Source organism: Macaca fascicularis, chromosome X (assembly GCF_037993035.2).
Source record: "Macaca fascicularis isolate 582-1 chromosome X, T2T-MFA8v1.1".
In the NCBI taxonomy this organism is placed as follows: domain Eukaryota; kingdom Metazoa; phylum Chordata; class Mammalia; order Primates; family Cercopithecidae; genus Macaca; species Macaca fascicularis.
This window is the reverse complement of record NC_088395.1, coordinates 2557290-2579504: the sequence shown is the minus strand read 5'-3', so window position 1 is coordinate 2579504 and position 22215 is coordinate 2557290. Positions and strand designations below refer to the sequence as shown.

Sequence of the window (22215 nt, the reverse complement as noted above, 5' to 3'; positions counted from 1 at the left end):
CTATACAGATACGATCTGCACCTTCATGAAGCTTACTGTCAAAGAAGACAGAAAATCAACAAATAACAAATACAAAATGGTAAGCCATGAGAAATTCTAGGAAAGAAAATGGTTATCAATTCTAGGAAAGAAAATGTTATCAAGAAACCTCACCTGGTCTAAAGGGGGAGACACTCCTGGAGGAGTAATACCTAAAATGAAGCCTGAAGGACGAGTAGAAGCCAATGATGTAGAATGACTGGAAATGCAGTAAGAAGAAGAACATGCTGAAAAATGCATGTGAAAGCAGATCAGCATGTGCAATGCCCTAAGGCAAAGGAACAGAAGCACAGAAATAGAAAAAAGGTATAAAAACTGGACACCCCCCAAAGTCATTATTAGTGGGATTTAGTGAAACTTTAAGATGTAAAAGAGAACACTGTAATCATGAACGTTTTAAAAAATTTGACCATTTTAACTCATAATCACGAAAGTGCAATTTATTTTATTTATTTATTTATTTATTTATTTATTTACTTTTGAGACAGAGTCACCCAGGCTGGAGTGCAGTGGTGCAATCTCGGCTCACTGCAACCTCTGCCTCCCGGGTTCAAGTGATTATCCTGCCTCAGCCTCCCGAGTAGCTGAGATTACAGGCACGCATCACCAAACCCAGCTAATTTTTTTGTGTATTTTTCATAGAGACGGGGTTTCACCATGTTGGCCAGTCTGGTCTTGAACTCCTGACCTCAAGTGATCTGCCTGCCTCGGCCTCCCAAAGTACTGGGATTACAAGTGAGAGTCACCATGCCCAACCTATGAAAGTGCAATTTAAATAACTCACAGAGGAATAGAGTGGAACAGTAGTTGCCAGGGGCCGGTGTGGGGAGCTTAGAATGAAGATAAGTTAGTGAAGGAATGAATATGAAGTTTTAGTTATACAAGATAAGTAAGTTTTGGGGATCTAACGTACAGCATGGTGACCACAGATCACAATATAGGATTGTATACTTAAAATTTGCTATGAGAGTAGATCTTACATGTTCTCATTACCAAGAACGGCAGCAGGGAGAGGAGGGGGAGGAGGGGGAGGAGGAGGAGGAGGAGGAGGAGGAGGAGGGGGAGGAGGCGGAGGAGGAGAAAACAGCATTTATGTGAGGTGATGAAAATGTTAATTAGCTTGATGCAGTGATTGTTTCACAATGTACACATACAACAAAGCATCAAATTGTACTCCTTAAATACATACCAATTTTCATTTGTCAGTGGTACCTCAATACAGCTGGAGAGAAATTTTTAAAAATTGACATTAAATAAAATATGGGCTTCTTCTTTCAGATCTCAGCTACGTATGTAAAATCCAAACATAAAATTAAGTTCTAAGAATTATGGTGTAATACAAAATTCTAAGTTGTCAAAGACATCAGACAACCATGATAACAGGACTCCTTTTTTAGTAGATGCTCATGGCTGGGTGCTGAATGACACTCATAAGCTTCTCAGCCATGATTTCTTTTAATCCCCACAGCCCTATGAGGCAGACAGGTTGAGCCTTCCCTCTTACTGCTGCAAAGTTTAATCTGTAGACAGAGATACTGTCCAACATACGAGAGCACACGAGAACACACGAGAGCTAGCAAGTGAGAGAGCGGGATTTGGGTATGTGCCTCTGTGTCTGCCAAGCCTTGCCCTTCGGCTGTACGCAATGTACATGATTTTCCAGGGTCTGCAAAACACCAAAATGGGTCTTGGGAAAAAATGATGAATGCAATAACTGCATTATCATAAACCATATGAATCCCATAAAAATGAATAATTTCTTTCTTCAACCAGGGCTGGTAGAGGGATGTCCTGGATTTGAATACTGACACATCAAGGAAAAGGACCTGGAGAAATGACTCGCTGAGTCATGGGGCTTTCAGTGAGATGTCGCACAGACACTTATTGTGATGGATAAATGAAGCAGCCAGACAGGCAAAGAAGAAGTGCTCAAAACACAACTCCTTAAATTGGATTAGGGAAAATGTCAATCTGTTTCTGTAATCTAATTTCTCCCAACAATAAACATATAAATAAATTCCACGGGGCCGATCATGAAGTATAATCCTTCCTTGGAAGGGATTTAACTCCGGGTTTTATGTTTGATTACAAAGGATGAAATAATGATGGACGTTCTCAGCTTGCCTTCTGCAGATGTGTTAATCTTATGAATTCAAACGAGGAAGAGAAGCAGCTCAGCCAGCCCTTGCTAATGTTTCTAATCAAGACCCACAGGCTTACTTAACAATTAATATTAATGACTGAAACATAAACCAACATTTATGAATAAATATGGCCATTATTTTTACTAGTAAAAAGTAGAAACTTCCTCCTTGCGTATCATGCAGAGAGAAATTTTAAGATGAGAATGCAGCAATCTCAAAGTCTGCTCTTAAGAACATTTTTGGCAAGCTTGTGAACGCATGAATATAAAATGTGACTTTTACAAACTGCATTTCTTTTTATCCTTAGGTAATAACTGTTCTACTGATTTAATCCCCTAAAAGCCTGACTGAAGATGGGGTCACCTTGAAAGAAGAGACTCTGAAACTGGAGGCAGGCCAGAGAAGAATTCTCAGCTCATTGGAGAGAGAGGCTGAGATATGCAGAGATGCTTAAAACAAAATGCTCTGTCTGGGAAGATGAAAGCTGAGAGAGGACATCGTAAAGGCAGAGGAGGCAGGGAATAGATAGACAACAGATACACAACGTTCCAGTACACAATCCAAGGAGATAATATTCACAGCAAAAAATGAAGCACTCCTTTGCATTATGGGCTATACATTTGTGAAGGTTATTACTGCCGGAGGTGGTAAATGCTAAAAATACAAATATATATGCATCAGTTCAGGAACTGAAATGAGATTTTTTCCACTTTCAGCAATTGGTGAAGCTGTTGTTTCACAGTAAGTCTTCTGCCAAAAATACCTAAAAAGGCTGCACAAATAATGTATATAGAATTTTTTTTTTTTTTTTTTTTTTTGAGACATAGTCTTGCTCTGTTGCCCAGGCTGGAGTGCAGTGGCGCCATCTCGGCTCACTGCCACATGTCCCTCCTGGGTTCAAGCGATTCTCCTGCCTCGGCTTCCCGAGTAGCTGGGATTACAGGCACATGCCACCACGCCTGGCCAGTTTTCGTATTTTTAGTAGAGATGGGGTCTCACCATGTTGGCCAGGCTGGTCTCGAACTCCTGACCTCAGGTGATCTGCCTGCCTTGGCCTCACAAATTGCTGGCATTACAGGTGTGAGCCACCACACCTGGTCTAGAATTTTGTTTTTTAAGTACATCAGAGAGCTACTAAAGCAGCACAAAATTAAGAGTGAAGATGTCAGAGACAAACAGAAGAGGTAAACATTACATTTGGTACCTTACTTCCACTCAGGGCAAATAAGAGGCTGGGAAGCTGAGAAACTAAGCAGAGTTGCCAGCAGTGCTAGGAGGCTGAGGGGCCCATAACTATCAATAATCAGGACAGACGAGGGACCCCGGTACACACCACAAGCTTTTATTTGTGGCGTCGTTGAGAGGAGAACCAGAAATAGACCAGGTCCTCACAAACACTGAAGCCCAATTTCCCTCCAGCTCAGCCCCAGATAGGGTCTGGGCAAACTACGTGAGGGTATGAACAAATCACATCAAATCACATGAATTAAAACAAATCCTCTTTGGGTTATGATAATATGATTCAGAGCTACACATTGTCCTTGCAATTTTTTTTCATTTACCCTGTCTGGTTGTCAATTAAAAAATGAACTATCACACAACAAGAAAAGACCAAATGAGTGAAAATCAAGAGCAAACAAAAGTAAACAACAAAACCAAACCCACCTGAAACCACCCAGATATGTAATTTATCAGACATGGACTATAATTAAATGTGAGAAATACCTTAAATAAAGTGGGGAAAAAGATAAAAATATTCAAGGTAGTATTGAAACTACGTTGATGTTAATTTGATGTTAATTTGAACTAAAAATCTGATGTTAATTTGAACTAAAAACATAATAACTGAAACTAGAATGTGGGTTTAACAACAGATTAGACATAGCCAAAGAGATCAGTTAACTAGAAAATAAGTCAGTAGACTGAAGTATGGGGAGAAAGATTGACAGAAAATGCAGATAACTGTGTCATAGATATATGGGACACAGTCAACAGTTCTACACATGCCAGTAGAGGCAGGGCGTGGTGGCTCATGCCTGTAATGCCAGGACTTTGGGAGGCTGAGGCAGGTGGATCACCTGAGGTCAGGAGTTCGAGACCAGCCTGGCCAACATGCTGAAAACCCGGCTCTATTATAAATACAAAAAATTACCCAGGTGTACTGGCGGGTGCCTGTAGTCCCAGCTACTTGGGAGGCTGAGGCAGGAGAATTGCTTGAACCCAGGAGGTGGAGGCTTCAGTGAGCCGAGATCGCACCAGTGCACTCTAGCCTGGATGACAGAGCGAGTCTCTGTCTCAAAAAATAAATTAATTAAAAAAAAAAAGTAGGGCATACTTCAACAAAAAAGTATATTATAAATAAAATAAGATGTGCTACAAACAAGAGTAAAAAAACTTGATAGCTTAAAAAAAAACTGAAGGACATCTGTGATCTTTTAATTGACTATATTTCCCTACCCCAAATACTGGAAGACAAAACACTGGGGAAGATACTAATTGCAACTTTTTCCTTAATACATTAATGTATGTGGAAAAAATTAATATTCAGCTTTACTTTTAAAAACACAGATCTGGGGCAGGCACGGTGGCTGACGCCTGTAATTTCAACACTTTGGGAGGCCGAGATGAGCGGATCACTAGAGCCCAGGAGTTTAAGACTAGCCTGGGCAACATGGTGAAACCCGTCTCTACAAAAAATACAAACTATCAGCCAGGCGTGGTGGCACCTCTTGTAGTCCCGGCTACCTGGGAGGAGGTGGGAGGATCAGTTGAGTCCAGGAGGTCAAGGCTGCAGTGAGCCCAGATCGTGCCGCTGCACTCCAGCCTGGGCAACAGAGCGAGACCCTGTCTCAAAAACAACAACAACAACAAAACCAAAACACGTCAACCTTGCCATCATTATATATACCAAAGGAGCTACTGGACTAAAGAGCTCCAGACGTACACTCAGCTTTTATGATGTTACTGCGATTTATGAAAATCACCTTTTATTTTTAAATCTGTGTTTCAGCTCCCCTAAATAAAATACCCAGAGTAACTCAGTAAACGGACAGCAGGTGACAGTGATGTTGCACAACTCATTTCAAAGACCACCTGGGGTGCGAATTAATGAAATGGAATTTCTCCTGATATCCACGGAGGATTGGTTCCAGGACCTCCTGGGGATACCAAAATCCACGGATGCTGAAGTGTCTGATACAAGATGGAATTGTGTTTGCACATAACCAATGCACATCCTCCCACAGACTTTAAATCATGTCTAGGTTAATTGCCATACCTATTACAATGCACATGCTATGTTAATACTTGCTATGTCGTATTGTTTAGGGAATAATAACAAGAGAAAAAAGTCTGCATGTTCAGTGCAGATGCAATTTTGTTTTCCCCAATATTTTCGATCCAAGCTTGGTTGAATCCACAGATACGGAACCCATAGATGCGGAGGGTGAGCTATATATCAGATACCGTAGAGACAGCATCCCTCCCTTTTTTTTTTAAGATGTTCAGAAATATTTATTGATTTATCCAAAGTCACAAAACTAGTATACAAAACAGCTCAAATTTTCAACTCCTTGTTCAGTGTTATTAAATATTATCTTGGAAAATGTGACAGTAATATAATAATCTCCAATCAATCAACATACCTTTTGTTAAATAGAGTTTTGTTTTGTTTTGTTTTGACTTTAGGTTCCGGGATACATGTGCAGGACGTGCAGGTGTGTTACACAGGTATACGTGTGCCATGGTGGTTTGCTGCACCCGTCAACCCGTCATCTAGCTTTCAAGCCCCGCATGCATTAGCTATTTGTCCGGACTCTCTCCCTCCCCTCTCTCCCCAGTCCCTTCCCTTTAAAAGCCTGAAGACTTCATTGTTTTTAGAAAAATACCCTCATCAGAAAATATATAGACCATAACAAATGTTTTTAGGTCAATTTCCCCAACCCACTATTCACCTACATTAGGATGGAGAGGTGGGGAGAATGGGGAATGAGATCGAAGGATGAAATTATGTGGACACAGGAACTCCAAAATACCTTTTTTTTTTTTTTTTTTTTTTTTTTGAGACAGAGTCTCACTCTGTTGCCCAGGCTGGAGCGCACTGGCACGATCTCAGCTCACTGCAACCTCCACCTCTTGGGTTCAAGCAATTTCCGGCTAATTTTTGTATTTTTAATAGAGACGGGGCTTCACCGTATCAGCCAGGCTGGTCTCAAACTCCTGAGCTCAAGTGAACTGCCTGTGTCAGCCTACCAACATGCTAGGATTACAGGTGTGAGCCACCGTGCCCTGCCCAAAATACCTTTTTTGTTAGTATTCTTTTTATTCTGTCAGGGTTTTTTGTATCTGTGTTGCAGTCAGCCAACATAACACTCCCCAGTTATTTAAGGTTATGCTTATATTTCTTTTTCTTTTTTTGAGACTGAGTTTTGCTCTGTTGCCCAGGCTGGAGTGCAGTGGTGTGATCTCAGCTCACTGCAACCTCCGCCTCCCAAGTTGAAGCCATTTTCCTGCTTCGGCCTCCCAAGTAGCTGGGATTACAGGTACACGCCATCACACCCGGCTAATTTTTGTATTTTTAGTAGAGACGGGGTTTCACCGTGTTGGCCAGGCTGGTCTTGAACTCCTGAGCTCAAGTGATCTGCCCGCCTTGGCCTCCCAAAGTGTTGGGATTACAGACGTGAGCCACTGCACCTGGTCTAAATGCATTTTTGACTTAAGATATTTTCAGTTTACGATGGGTTTGTTGGGATGTAAACCAACTGTAAATCGAAGATCATGTGTATTTAAACAGCTTTGGTTTCACCTCCACCTTTTCCTCCCACTCCTGAATCTATTTGAATTTCTCTTCCTTTCTGCTAAACATTTGAGCGGGTCTCGCAGTCTTCTACACACTGGGTCTCCAATGCCTGGGTGTCCCCTCCTTTCCCTAGGACCTACGCAGGCGTCCCTGCTCCTGCTGTAACTAAACATTTCAGTGTCCAAGTCTGAGGCCAGTGTGACCTCTCCCTGCCTCCCCTTCACGCCGTGCCTGGGGCCGCTTGCAGGGCGGACAGATCCCTCCTTCACTTCATCACTTTCCTACGGATCAAATTCCATCTGAGCTGGATCTGTCTGTTTCCGTCTCCCTTGCTGCCCCCTCTGCGATGTGCAAGTGCAGTTTATTCATTTAAGGGCCTGTAGTTGGGTACTGCACTATCATCTTCCATTGATGCTTTTGAAGCCCAAGGGTGGGCATGACGGTGGGCTGGAGGGAGGGTGAGGCTGGGCATAGCCTCTGAGATGGGAGATACAGGCTCTGCAATCACTTTTGAGAACTGCTTAAATACCCTAAACAAAGTACGCTCAGCCCAGCTGAGGGTCATCTCCGCTCACCTTACCCTTGGCCTTGAGCTCATGCTCAGACAGACAGCAGAAGGGCCACCTACTGTCCCCAGCACTACCCGGACAGGGACAGCTTCCACCTGCAAGGGTGATCTTCATCTCCTCCTGGGTCTTGTTCCGGGCCCTGGAAACTGGCGATTCTCCAGTTCTTGAGAAGTGTTTTCCCGCCCTCCTCCTTTCTGCAGTATTGCCCCTTGAGGATGGGGTGGGGATTGGGAGCCATGCCAAAAACGTCCAACGGGCACTGCAATCTCTTGCTGCGGATGAGACCAGCTGATGGTCTTCTCGTGGCTGCTGGCTGTTGAACATACTTTTTTTTTTTATAATTACTTTTTAAAAATTGACACATAATGATTGTACATATTTATGGGGTACACAGGGATGGTTCAATACCTACAAGGTTCAGTGATCCTGTCAGGGTAATTAGCATATCCACCATGTCAAATATGTATCATTTCTTTCTTTTGGGAACATACGACATCCTCCTTCCAGCTATCTGAAACTATAGATTACTGTTGGCTACAGTCATCCTACAGGGCTATAGAATATGACAACATATTCCTCTTGTCTAGCTGTAATTTTGTATCCTTTAACAAATCTCTCCCTATCTTCTCCTTCCCCCACCTTTCCTAGTCTCTAGTACATTCTATTCTACTTTTTACTTCTATTTTTTTTTTTTTTTTTTTTTTTTTTTGAGACAGAGTCTCGTTCCGCTGCCCAGGCTGGAGTGCAGCGGCATGATCTCGGCTCACTGCAGCCTCAACCTCCCAGGTTCAAGCGATCCTCCCACCTCAGCCTTGCGAGTAGCTGGGACCACCGGCAAGTACCACACACTCAGCTAATTTTTGTATTTTTTTGTAGAGACAGGGTTTTGCTATGTTGCTCAGGCTGGTCTCAAACTCCTGATCTCAAGCAATCATCCTGCCTCAGCCTCCCAAAGTGCAGGGATTACAGGAGTGAGCCACTATGCCTGGCCTTACTTTTTACTTCTGTGAGATTAAATGTTTTTAGCTTCCACAGATGAGTGAGAACATGTGGTGTTTAACTCTCTGTTTCTGGCTTATTTCACCTATCATAATGTCCTCTATTTCCATCCATGTTGCCGCAAATGATGAATTTCCTTCTTTTTTATGGCTGAATAGTATTCCATGGTATATCTATACACAGCATTTTCTTTATCCATTCATCCTCTGACAAAGAATTGGGTTGAATCTGTATCTTGCCTGTTGTGAATAAACTGCAAAAACATGGACGGGGGGCAGATGTCCCTTCATATACTAATTTCCTTTCCTTTAGATAAATGCCCAGTAGTGTGATGGCCGGATCATGTGGTAGTTCTACTTGTAGTTTTCTGAGGAACCTTCATACTCTTGTCCATCCTGGCTGTGCTTATTTTTAATCCCCATCTACAGTGGAGAAGAGTTTCCCTTTCTCCACATCTTCACCAGCATTGGTTATTTTTTGTCTTTTTGATAATAGACACCACCTAACTGGGGTGAAATGAATGTGCTTTTGTGTCTTTGCTCATCTCCTTGGACATCACGGCAGGATAATCCTCAATTCTGTCATCATGAAGCCCCAATCCCTCCTCAGAAGCCCCAATCCCTCCACGGGAAAGGCTCTCCTTGGTTTGGCTTGACTGGCTCTGATTGAAATGTGGCTCACGGACGGACAAACATGAAGCTACATATCTATTCTTTAAGTTGCCACCTCATCGACAATTACGAATCCCTAGCAAAAGTAGAAGTGACTTATGTCAAGAAAAATCCACGGCAACAATTCCATTGAGATTAATATGAATTGAGCATGATGGGCACTGTTTTAGAGAAAGCAAAGTGCTAAGTGCTCTCACTCTGGAAATGGTCCTGTTTTTGCAGAGACTGGCATGGCTACAACTTGGGCTGGAGCTGGGACTGGAGCGTCCTGACTGTTTTCACTTTTGGAGTCTCTGGAAAACCACTGTTTGCCCTGGGAAGCTTGTTTTCAGGGGCTGTGACAATCCATGGAAATCCCTCAAGGGGCTGAGGGGTAGAGAATACACACTTGCTTCTGAAAGAGGGTGGCTGCCCTTACGAATGAGGCAGTGCCCACCGTGGTTCAGAATAAACTTTTAAGAATGCTTGTAATGGCCAGGTGTGGTAGCTCACCCCTGTAATCCCAGAACTTTGGGAGGCTGAGGCAGGTGGATCACTTGAAGCCAGGAGTTCAAGAACAGCCTGGCCAACATGGTGAAACCTGGTCTTTACTAAAAATACAAAAACTAGCTGGATGTGGTGGCCCATGCTTATCCATCTACTAAGGAAGCTGAGGCAGAAGAATTGCTTGGACTCGGGAGGTGGAGGTTGCAGTGAGCTGCTGAGATCGCGCCATTGCACTTCAGCCTGGGCGATGGAGTGAGACTCCGTCTCAAAACAAACAAAAAGAAAAAAGAAAAAAAGAAGAATGCTTTTAAGATCATTTGCAAAAACACAGTCCTTTAAAATGATCCTTATTCAGAGAAACCTCAGGCCACAGTTTGCAAAACCACTAATGTACAAGATTCAGTGACAGAATAAGATTAAAATTACATAACCGGAAATCAGAAAGATGGTTTGACAACCGTTTTCTGAGGACTCAATAGAGTCTTGTGAAGAAAATAAATCTTGGAACCCCAATATCACTAACCAGGGAAAAGTCCAGCGGGGAGCTGCTTAGGGCCTCTGCCTCCCATTCCTTTCAGTCACCCCTCTGCTCACAGAGATGAATGCATATCTGATTGCCTCCTTTGGAAAGGCCAATCAGAAACTAAAAAAAAAAAAAAGCAACCATTTGCCTCTATCTTATGACCTGGAAGCCCCCTCCCCACTTTGAGTTGTCCCACCTTTCCGGACTGAACCAATGTACTTCTTAAACATATCTCATGACTCTCTAAAAGGTATAAAAGCAAGCTGTGCCCCAAGCACCTTGGGCACATGTCGTCAGGACCTCCTGAGGCTGTGTCACGGGTGTGTCCTTAACCTTGGCAAAATACACTTCCTAAATCTTTTTTTACGAAGCATTCAATAATATTTCTTTTTTAGGCGAGGAGTTTGAGCATTCAATTGTTTTCAACACACATCAACAGGGGATCAGAGTTCCCCTTTATTGGCATTAAGGTGCTGTAATGCACATAAAAGCAAGAGCCTTGAATGCCCAGCATTCTCGGATACTCTTTGGTTTAGTCTAAACTTGGTTGCCTACTAAACATTTAATGTAAATGCGATTTTTCCTTAGACATCCTGATACGAGCACGGCTCAGCACGATTGCAGCCGTTTTGCACATCATGCAAGAGCTCAACCGATGGAATTCTTCACATTCCAGCAGGAACAAGCAGAGGCCCTTGACTTTACTCACATGAGGGACGTCCTGAGGCCAGACCCAGGCTATGGCGTGCTCAGGGCACACCGCAAGGAATGAAGAACCAGAAAAGCGAATTTTACACCTCCTCAGCCTTCACCATCTGAACCTAAACATCTTTTCAACGTGTTTGGGTCAATGTGAAATCAGCACTCCGACATTATTAATGCATAAAGTTGCCAGAGCATCATTTACGCCATAGTACAGTGAAGCGTGTGGTGTCTCCCGCAGCAATGTGTGCAAAACGCAAAGGTCACTGGTTTATAAGCAACAAGAAACAGCTCTCCCAGAGCTATCTGAAATCCACAGACAAGAATCGCTTTCCTTCAGCCCAGTCCCCAGACCCTTCCCTAAGTATGATCTCAAAATAATTCTGTTGAGAAACTTGTTAGGATGAGTGGTAAAGATTTAAAACAAGAATTTTTTTTTTTTTTTTTTTTAATTTGAGACAGTGTCCACTCTGTCACCCAGGCTGGAGTGAACCGGTGAGATTATAGCTCACTACAGCCTCAACCTCCAAGGCTCAAGTGTTCCTCCTGCCTCAGCCCCCCAAGTAGCTGGGACTACAGGTGCACACATCCACGCCCAGCTAATTGTTTTACTTTTTTTGTAGAGATGAGGTCTCAGTGTGTTGCCAGCTGGTCTCATACTCCTGGGCTCAAGCAGTCCTCCCACCTCAGCCTTCCAAAGTGTTAGGATTACAGGTGTGAGTCACCATACCTGGCCCCAAGAAATCTTTAAACACAAGATATTATTCCAAAGTATTCGCCTAGAAATTGGAGCTGGAGAAATGACGGCCTCCATTATTTGTTTTGCAAGGTGTATTTTCATCTTTCTTTGATGGGGACAAAGTGCTGCAGACTCAGCCTCAATAGACACCACTGTGCAGGTCAACATTCATTTGAACACTGAACCCCAGCAGGAATCCATCTTCATTTGAACCACTGTTCAAGTCAGGGGTTCGGCTGAAACCGCTCAGGACGCACGGCCAGGCAGTTGGGTTGAAGGGGCACTGATGGAAGCCTCACTTTTTGAACCTGAACGAGCTCTGGCTCCCCCAGGATCTGTAAACTGCATGAGAGTGAGCATCTGTCTCCATGTGGCATCAGTTTTTTGAAGCTGCTACATAAGAAATGGCCACAAACTGGGTGGTTTATACCAAGGCAGACTGACCATCTGATAGTTCTGGGGGCCAGAAGTCCAGTGGATTAAAATCAAGGTGTCGGCAGGGTTGGTTCCTTCTTGGAGACCTGGAGGAGAATCCATTTCCTGCCTTCTCTGGCTTCTGGAAGCCACCATATTCCCTGGCTCGTGGCCTCCTCTTCCATCTTCAAAGCCAGCAGCCCAGCCTCTTCCAGCCCCTCTCTCTCTGGCCTCTGCTTCCAGCTTCACATTCCTTCTCTGACCTTCACACGTCTGCCTTCTTCTTTGAAGGGAGGTTTGTGATGACTAAGAGCCCACTCCCATAATCCAAGACCATACCTCCCCATCGCAAGGTCCCTCTTTAATCACAACTGCAAACTCCCTTTTGCCACACAAGGTGACATTCACAGATCCTGGGGACTGGGGCATAGACATCTTTCTGCAGGTGAGCTTGATTCGGCGTGCCATAATGCAAATAAATGCAGGAGCCTTGAATGCCACAGCAAACTAAAGACCAGCCTTTCCCTCCATCTCCCCTCCCCAGAGAGCCAGGGAAGCCGGCTCTCTCCGCTCTCACTGCTTGCCAGTGTCTGACTCTCCATCACACCTGTGAGGAATGCAGGTACTTACATCTTCTGAACGGCGTCCTTCAGGTAGGGACAGGGTCTCATCCACCATCTGGGTCGGCTCCGGAAGGCCCTGAGCAGGCTGGTTAGAACCCAGTGGCGAATTTGCACACAGCACGCCGGCACTGGGTGTTGAATCTGCACACGGCTCTCCAACACCAGACACTGAATCTGTACACAGCGCCCCCACATCACTGAGGCAAAGCTGCACAAAAATAGACACATGGAGCGAGTCTTCCCAATGTCTCCTCAATTCACCCGCTGTCCTGGGGGGTGGGGTGGGGCCCTGTGTAGCCAGGGCTCCCAGCTCCCATCCCAATCACTAAATAATTGTCCTAAATGTTTTCTTTCTCAGAACCATTTGACACTAAGCCTTAAAGTTCCCTCCTATGCACTCCAGTACTTAGTAATCCAGTACTCAGCAAAGCGCCCAGCAGGAAACATGTGGCAAGTCGATGTTTGTGAAGTGAATACACATAAACGCCCACTTGCTGGTGTCACTCGCTGAGAGGTATTTTCAGCAGTCCTTAAAAAGTAGCCCCTAGCTCCACCCAAATAACAAAGCATACCAAAAATTACAATAGGATGCTTTTCCATTTCCCAGGCAACGCATGTGCCGACAGCAGACTCTGTTGTATTAGCAAATACTCTAGTTAAAAAAAAAAAAAAGGCCGGGCGCGGTGGCTCAAGCCTGTAATCCCAGCACTTTGGGAGGCCGAGGTGGGCGGATCACGAGGTCAGGAGATCGAGACCATCCTGGCTAACACGGTGAAACCCCGTCTCTACTAAAAATACAAAAAACTAGCCGGGCGCGGTGGCGGGCGCCTGTAGTCCCAGCTACTCGGGAGGCTGAGGCAGGAGAATGGCGTAAACCCGGGAGGCGGAGCTTGCAGTGAGCTGAGATCCGGCCACTGCACTCCAGCCTGGGCGACAGAGCGAGACTCTGTCTCAAAAAAAAAAAAAAAAAAAAAGGCCGGGATGGGTGGTTCACGCCTGTAATCCCAGCACTTTGGGAGGCTGAGGCGGGTGGATCACTTGAGGTCAGGGCTTCAAGACCAGCCTGGCCAACATGGCAAAACCCCGTCTCCACTAAAAGTACAAAAATTAGCCGGGCGTGGTGGCGGGCACCTGTAATCCCAGCTACTCCGGAGGCTGAGGCAGGAGAATCGCTTGAACCCGGGAGGCGAAGGTTGCAGTGAACTGAGATCACGTCACTGCACTCCTGCCTGGGTAACAGAGCAAGACTCTGTCTCAAAAAACAAACAAACAAAACTCTAGTTTTCTTTACGCTAGTAAAAAAAAAAAAATACTCTGGTACTCTAGTACAAATGCATTAGTAAAATTAAAAAAAAAAAAAAAGCTCCAGTTTTTTTTTACTTTAGTGAAAAAAGCCATTAGGAATAAAAAGTTTCCTGAGTCCTAATTGCAAAAGGTCTTCTGCGAGGCAGATGCAGTCCACATTCAACACACTGCAGATACTCCACGATTTAGCACATCTAGGGGCTATCATTATATTTTCTGAAATCAAATTGGTGTCAATCAAAAATTTACAAAATCCTCTTCAGACACGTCCTCCAATTGCTATCTCAAATGATGCTTTCAAGTGGAAAGCGTTGGCCCAAATGACATCGTAATCAGTCATTGTGAACCACCTGTCCATGAGGGTCTCTTACTCTGATGAGGATGGCTAATTTCAATAACCTATTTCTGCACCAGGCCTATAAATCAAAACAAGATATCTACTCATTAGGCATTCTCTATTTTGAGCTAAAACATAAAAATTTTTTTAAAAGGTACTTGCTTCTCAGTATTCTTTTACATGAAATACAGTGCTTAGACAAAAAAGGGGCATTTCAAAAAAAACCACACCGGACCTTGGTGACAAGGATGTTCTCCTTGTCCTCAGCCATGGGTTTTAAGGGAATTCTCCACTTACTGTGTGACCAGGAGATGCGTGTGCTTCTCCCGCTTGGGCACTTTTATAAAGGGGCAACACGTTGTTCTGGTAGATCGTCCACCAGAGATGAAGGAACACCGCCTGGTGCTGGCTACTGGACGCTGAGCCCTGCTCCAACACTGAGCCACTCTGTGGATTGTACTTGTAGTTCCAAGGTTTCGTGGACCCCAAAAAATGTACGACCTTTGCACTGGAACCAAATCTGAGAAGAAAACAGAAGGGATTCTGATTTCCACTCTAATGTGATAAAAGACACCCAGAAAGCATCCAACTACCGTGGGGCTCCTCAAAGACAGCCTCTGAAGGACTTGCCCCAATGGGTTTCCATTATTGATTATTATTATTGATGATACTACTACTATCAGCATAGTAATCAATATATAATGAATAATAATACACTACTACTTCCAATGTAGTAATCAATATATGATCAATAATAATAGACTACTACTATCAACATAGTCATCAATATATAATCAATAATAATACACTACTACTATCAATGCATGTAATCAACATGATCATGATCATATGATTACAATATGATCATGATCATATGATTACAATGCATGTAATCAATATATGATCAATAACAATATATTCTTACTATCAATGTAGTAATCATGTAATCAATAATAATATGTTATTATTATCAACATATAATAGTACTCAATATATAATCAATAATAATTACCACTATCAATGTAGTAATCAATATATAGTCAATAATATACTACTATTAGCATAGTAATCAATATATAATCAATAGTAACATCTACTACTATCAATTCAGTAATCAATATGTGATCAATAACAAAATACTATCACGATAATAATCAATATATAATCAATAATAATACAGTAGTACTATCAATGCAGTAATCAATATATGAGCAATAATAGCATACCACTACTATCAAGATAGTAATCAATATATCATCAATAATACTACTCCACTACTATCAGCATAGTAGTAGTAGTTTCATTTGCAGTTATTTTGCATAAAGATATACTTTTAAAATCACAGTTTTTGCAGTTATTTTATTTTCTATATATCAAGAAACATAATCGTAATCCATTGAGATTTTTTCCCAAAACAGGAAAAATAAATCAGTTTTTTAAAAACGCGAAGTACAGCAGCCCAAATCATCATATCCTTAAAATGACAGGGGCAAAAAAAAATAGCTGTTACAGTGGATAATGCAAGCAGCAAGGCAATTTGCTTTTTTTCTCTTTTACAGGATTTAAAATTTTCCCCTTGCCAACTTTTTTGTTGTTCATCATCACCATCCTCCAGGAGCCTTTTTAAACATTTTTTTTCTTGGATCACCTCCTCATGAAATATGAATACAAAAGTCACATGACATATCTATGTTCTGTACATTACATCTGTGATTATACATTAAAATATAACAAGATTTCACTCCCAAGAATCAATTTCTCTTCCTTAGGGACACCGTGTCCTGTGTAGAGAATGCAGACTCTACAATTATTGATTCCCAATGTGATTCTCAGATTCTCTATTTTCATTTATAGCCACATCTTCTGGAGCAGTGAATTTCACAGTTTCTGGTCCCCTCACCCTTGAACCTCTTAGGAACTCAAAGAGCTTTGTCCATGTGGATTCTTTCTTTTTTTTTCTCCTGAGCTGAGGCTTGCTCTGTCACTCAGGCTGGAGTGCAGTGGCATGATCTCGGCTCACTGCAAACTCCAGTTTCCAGGCTCAAGTGAGCCTCCCTCCGCAGCCTCCCGAGTAGCAGAGACTAGCGGTCTGCGACACCACGTTCAGCTAATGTCTTGTTTTATTTTTTCGTAGAGACAGGGTTTCGTCATGTTGCACAGGCTGGTCTCAAACTCCTGAGCTCAAGTCATCTGCCTGCCTCGGCCTCCCAAAGGGCTGAAATGACAGGCGTGAGCCACTGTCCCCAGTCATGTCCCTGTGGATTCTCTTTCTCCATATTTACAATAATCGAGATTAAAACTGAGAAATTAGAAAGCATATTTATCAATCCCTTTAAAAAAATCAAACCATTATGCAGTAACATAAATTTCATGATTTTTCATTAAAAAAATCTCTATATTAAAAAAAAATCATTGTGAGAAGAGTGCCATCTATTTTCCCAAGAGGCGACAGCTGGTTCCTCCTAGCTCCATCTGTGTTCAGGGTATTACCTCATTGCATGCCATGTAGTGTCTGTAAAATCTCAGCATAGATGCATGAGAAAATGGCAGCAAAAAGGGAAAAAAATCACATCTTCAAATTCTTTTTTTAAAGTAGTTATGACTTTGAAGACACTTGAAAGAGTTGTGGGGTCAGGGTTCCTCGGGCTACACTTTGGGAATCACTGTCGTAGAGCCTTGACTACCTATCATTTACAGCAATCAGCAAGCAGGAGACGAGATACGGGTGTGCGTGTTTCTGTGTGTGTGTATACATATATAACGATGTACAGAGATAGATAGATCTATGTATTAATATACAGAGAGATGTCTAGATCTAGATAGATGGATAGACGCCTAGATAGAGGTCTAGATCTAGATAGATAGATCTATATATAGAGAGATCTAGATCTAGATACATATAGAGAGATATATAGATCCATGTATATACATAGATACCTAGCTAGATCTAGATAGATATACAGATATAGATATATAGATCTACGTATATAGATAGATATCTGGATCTAGATCAATAGATATAGATAGATACCTATATGGATGAAGATCTAAATCTAGATAGATATCTAGATACACAGATATCTAGTTCTAGATAGATAGAAATAGGTATCTATATAGTGATGTAGATCTAGATAGATATCTAGATCTAGAGAGATAGATAGATAGATAGATAGATAGATAGATAGATAGATAGATAGATGTTTATAGATAGATATTCAGATCTGGATAGATACATATGATCGATGATAGATTAGATAGATAGATAGATAGATAGATAGATAGATAGATAGATATCTAGGTCTATATAGATAGATAAATATCTACATAGATATACAGATTAGATAGATCAATATATATAGATAGATATCTAGATCTAGATATAGGTACATATATAGATATAGATAGATAGATCTATATATACAGATACATATCCAGATCTAGATAGATATGGATAGATAGATAGATAGATAGATAGATAGATAGATAATAGATAGATGTCTAGGCCTATATAGATAACTATATAGACAGATACATATCTATATAGACATAGACATCTAGATAGATAGACACATAGACATAGGTATCTATCTATACAGATAAATAGATATTTAGATCTACCTAGAGATAGATAGATAGATAGATAGATGGATGGATGGATGGATGGATAGATGGATGGATGGATGGATGGATGGATGGATGGATGGATAGATAGATAGATAGATAGATAGATAGATAGATAGATAGATGAGTTTTTAAATACGCCAACAGCTGGTATATCTTCCAGGAGGGAAGGTGGATTGGTATCGGCAGATCTGGCAGGATTCGCCAGGGTGGAGAACTTACTGCTTGAAGGCAGGGCTGTAAGTGTACATCGTGTTACTACTCAAGTTATAGATGAACGGCAGGTGCTTGTGGATGTCTGCTGTTGACCAGTTCCTGAAGAAACTATTCAGTAAGCCTTGGTCCGCCCCTACATAATGAGCAAACATAAAAGCAGGTTAGCAAAGTATGGCTTGGTCCACTCCAAGAATGCCAGATGTGCCTGAAGCTCTCAACGTAAACACTTGCCTTCGGGGTTACTAATTCCATTTCTTCCGTCTGTCAACTGAACACATTCTCTTGGTTCTCAGAAAGGACTGATAACCCAAGCCATTGATAAAAATAAGTGCATATTCCCTCCAAAATTCTCCACCAGGAGCCCCCAGAATGAATGCTAAAATTGCATATGGAGTCCAAAGCACTCCACTGGTCCCCTAATGAATTCTCCCTGGTAGTGACAATGCTTTTCCCACCATTTTTGCCGGTTTTATTAACTCTTCCCCTTTACCTAGAGGCAATTCTTCACTGGTCCAGTATTTTCTTTTACTTTACAAAACTTCCAGCACATTTCCTCTCTACTGACGCCCATTTGAACAAACACCTGCTTCGGGTTGCCTCATTTTAATTCTCCCTATATTCTACCAGGGCTCAGCCAACTACATTCTGTGCATGTTTTTGTAAATAAAGTTTTATTGGAACACAGCCATGCTCTTTTCTTTTTCTTTGAGACAGGGTCTCACTCTGTCACCCTGACTGGAGTGCAGTGGTGCAATCACAGCTCACTGCAGCCTTGAACTCTTGAGCTCAGGTGCTGCTCCCAACTCAGCCTCCCAGGGAGTGGGGACTACAGGTGCTAGCATCACATCCAGCTTATTTTTGTATTTTTTGTAGAGATGCCATGTTGCCTAGGCTGGTCTTGAACTCCTGGTCTCAAGCCACCTTGAACTCCTGGACTCAAGCAATCTGTCCGCCCTGGCCTCCCAAAGTGCTGGGATTACAGGCATGAGCCACCACGGCCAGCCCATGTTCAATGCCAAGTACAGTCATGCAACACATAAAAGTGCTTCAGTCAAAGACAGACCATACATATGACGGTGGTCCCACAAGATTTTATACTGTATTTTCACTGGACCTTTGTGATGTTTAGATATGTTTAGAACCACAGATACTTCCCATTAGGTTACAATTGCCTACAACATTCAGTGCAGTCACATGCTTATATGGGTTTGTAGCTTAGGAGGAACAGGCTCTACCCTCCAGCCTAGGTATACAGTAGGCTATATCATCCAGGCGTGTGTAGATACAATCTAGGATGTTCACACAATGACAAAATCACCTAACAACACGTTTCTCAGAACGCATCCCTGTCGTTAAATGAGGCGTGACTGTATGGTCCACGGCTGACTTCAGGTCACATCTGCAGAGCTGAGTGTGTGCAACAGAGACCATAAGGCGTGCAACTCTGAAAATAGTTACTATCCGGCCCTTTAGAGAAGGATTTGCTCACCTATTTTATATGACTGGATTGTCGAACCGTTCTTTCTACTCAGCAAGGATATTTCCAATGGTTCTCTCAACTGCATATTTCCTTATGAGCGTCCTGATCTCTTCCTACACCCCTGACTGGCCATATTCTTCAATTCCCACCTCAGTCTTCAAGTGGCCATTCCCAGATATGGGGAAATGGGGTGAGGCTGCGATGCGGGTCTAGGCAGCAGTCCCATTCTCTTCCCCAAGCATCCAGGCTGCCCTGACTTACCGTCAAAGCTGCCGTGTTCCATGGCGTGCTGCAGCAGGAGTTTATGCGTGTGGAGAGAAGGCTGGAAGACAAACACCCCGCTATTGAAGCAATCCGGCCATCCGGGGTCTGGGGCCGCAGAAAACTCTCCCCTGTCGAACAGCTCATCGACATTGGACAGCACCTGGTGAAGCAAAACACGCAGAACCTGCCGCAACGCTTCTTTTACCAATGCTTCTGTTTTTGAGACACAGTCTTGCTCTGTTGCCCAGGCTGGAGTGCAGTGGTACAGTCTCAGCTCACTGTGGCCTCCGCCTCCCAGGTTCAAGCGATTCCCCCACCTCAGCCTCCTGAGTAGCTGGGATTACAGGCACCTGCTACCATGCCTGGCTAATTTTTGTAATTTTAGTAAAAACGGGGTTTCACCACTTTGGCCAGGCTGGTCTCGAACTCCTGGCCTCAAGTGATCCACCCATCTCAACCTCCCAAAGTGCTGAGATTACAGGCGTGAGTCACTGTGCCCAGCCGCAAGTTTTTTCCCTAATGATTCTATTTTGTGTGTGTAAAATACTGTAGTTATAATTCATTCCTGGGGTAGGAACATGTCTTCCAATCCCCCGTTCTCTTCAGCAGGGTCTAGCACAGTGCTCAGGGGTATGTTACGTCTGATTATAATAGACTGAACATCTGTGTTAGAAATAGAAATGCACATGACCTCACAGGAATCTACCAGTAAGAGCTGACAGCCTGGCCAGCATGGGGAAACCCAGGCTGCACAAAAATACAAAAATTAACTGGGCATGATGGCGGGTGCCTGTAATCGCAGCCACTTGGGAGGCTGAGGTGGGAGAATCACTTGAACCCAGGAGGCAGAGGTTGCAGTGAGCCGAGATCGTGCCATTTGCACTCCAGCTTGGGTGACAGAGTGAATGTGTTGCAAAAAAAAAAAAAAAAAAAAGTTGCCAGCCTGCTTCAGGACAGAGATGTGGTGTTGGAGGGTTTCCTATCAAGCAGAGAGTCTTCACTCACCAGAGTGTCTGCATCCAGGAAGACACACTTGCTGTAGTGAGTGAGAGTCCAACAGTGAAGCTTGGTGAGGGTGAGCCCGAGCTCAGGTCTCTTCAGAAAGGCCAGGTGGATGTAGTCTGCACTATCGATTAGATTCACTTCAATGACTTCATCGAACACCTTCGACAGGATGACCCTGGAACAGACATGTGCCAAATAGTAGGACAGTAGGTTAATATTTAGCATAGAACCACCTCCTCCTTCAAAAGGGTGCTGTTTTGCTGCTCACAAACATGGAACGCAGAGAGAATCCCCACGGCCCTCACTGCAGTCTCCATGTTCAGAGCACATTTCCACAGATGCCTTAGAGCTGTGCACACCGTCCATTTGTGCCCAAAAGCCTACGCATGCTTAAATGCAAATGTCAATGGTAGCAAACCCCACCGTACCGGAAGAATTAATATATTACTTTAGTAATGTACCTGAGCTAAATGACTGAAGCTTTAGGGATGCATAGAAACCACCACAATTTGTATGACATTTTGAAGTGAATTAAGTATCTTTGAACATGCTTCTTCGATAGCCAGTGTTATATTTTTCAATCAACACAAAGCACAATGATTACTCTAAGTTCAATATTTTCATATTCATATATTTAAAGTCATGCAAGGCCTGGCGCGGTGGCTCACGCCTGTAATCCCAGCACTTTGGGAGGCTGAGGTGGCCGAATCACTTGAGGTCAGGAGTTTGAGATCAGCCTGGCCAGCATGGTGAAACCCCTTCTCTACTAAAAATACAAAAATTAGCCAGGTGTGGTGGCGCCTGTAGTCCCAGCTACTCGGGAGGCTGAGGCAGGAGAATCGCTTGACCCCAGGAGGCAGAGGTTGCAGTGAGCTGAGATCGCGCCACTGCACTCCAGCCTGGGTGACAGAGCAAGACTCTATCTCAAAAAAAAACAAAAAACAAAAACAAACAAACAAAAAACTTAAATTAGCCAGGCGTGGTGGTGGACACCTGTAATTCCTGCTACTCAGGATGCTGAGGCAGGAGAATCGCTTGAACCCAGGGGGCAGAGGTTGCAGGAGGCTGAGATGGCACCACTGCACTCCAGCCTGGGCGACAGAGTGAGACTCTGTCTCAAAACACAAACAAAAAAATAAAGTCATGCAAGCGCAACTTACCTGTCAAAATTACCAGCTGCCAAATTTATACCTGTTTTTTCAGCTGTACCTTTTGGTGTGTAGAATTTCTAAATTTCTGTGAAGTAGATTTTGTAGAATGTAATGTGTTCACTGCCTTTG

At 43.1% G+C, this 22215-nt stretch overlaps 1 protein-coding gene across 18 annotated transcripts in view; it reads right to left on the bottom strand.

Moving 5' to 3' along the window:
- GYG2 (glycogenin 2) overlaps nt 1–22215 on the bottom strand; it is a 77204-nt gene that overhangs the window by 31345 nt on the left and 23644 nt on the right. For 16 of the 18 annotated variants that reach the window (XM_045384078.3, XM_045384071.2, XM_045384073.2 and 13 more), the window contains 5 exons: nt 20936–21110; nt 19928–20090; nt 18193–18319; nt 14647–14869; nt 12715–12915 (listed from right to left, as the gene is read on the bottom strand). In XM_045384078.3, coding sequence (XP_045240013.2) covers nt 12715–12915; nt 14647–14869; nt 18193–18319; nt 19928–20090; nt 20936–21110 — 889 coding nt within the window. The remainder of the gene's footprint in view (nt 1–12714; nt 12916–14646; nt 14870–18192; nt 18320–19927; nt 20091–20935; nt 21111–22215) is intronic. The other 2 variants (XM_045384075.2, XM_045384076.2) reach the window with 1 other exon arrangement.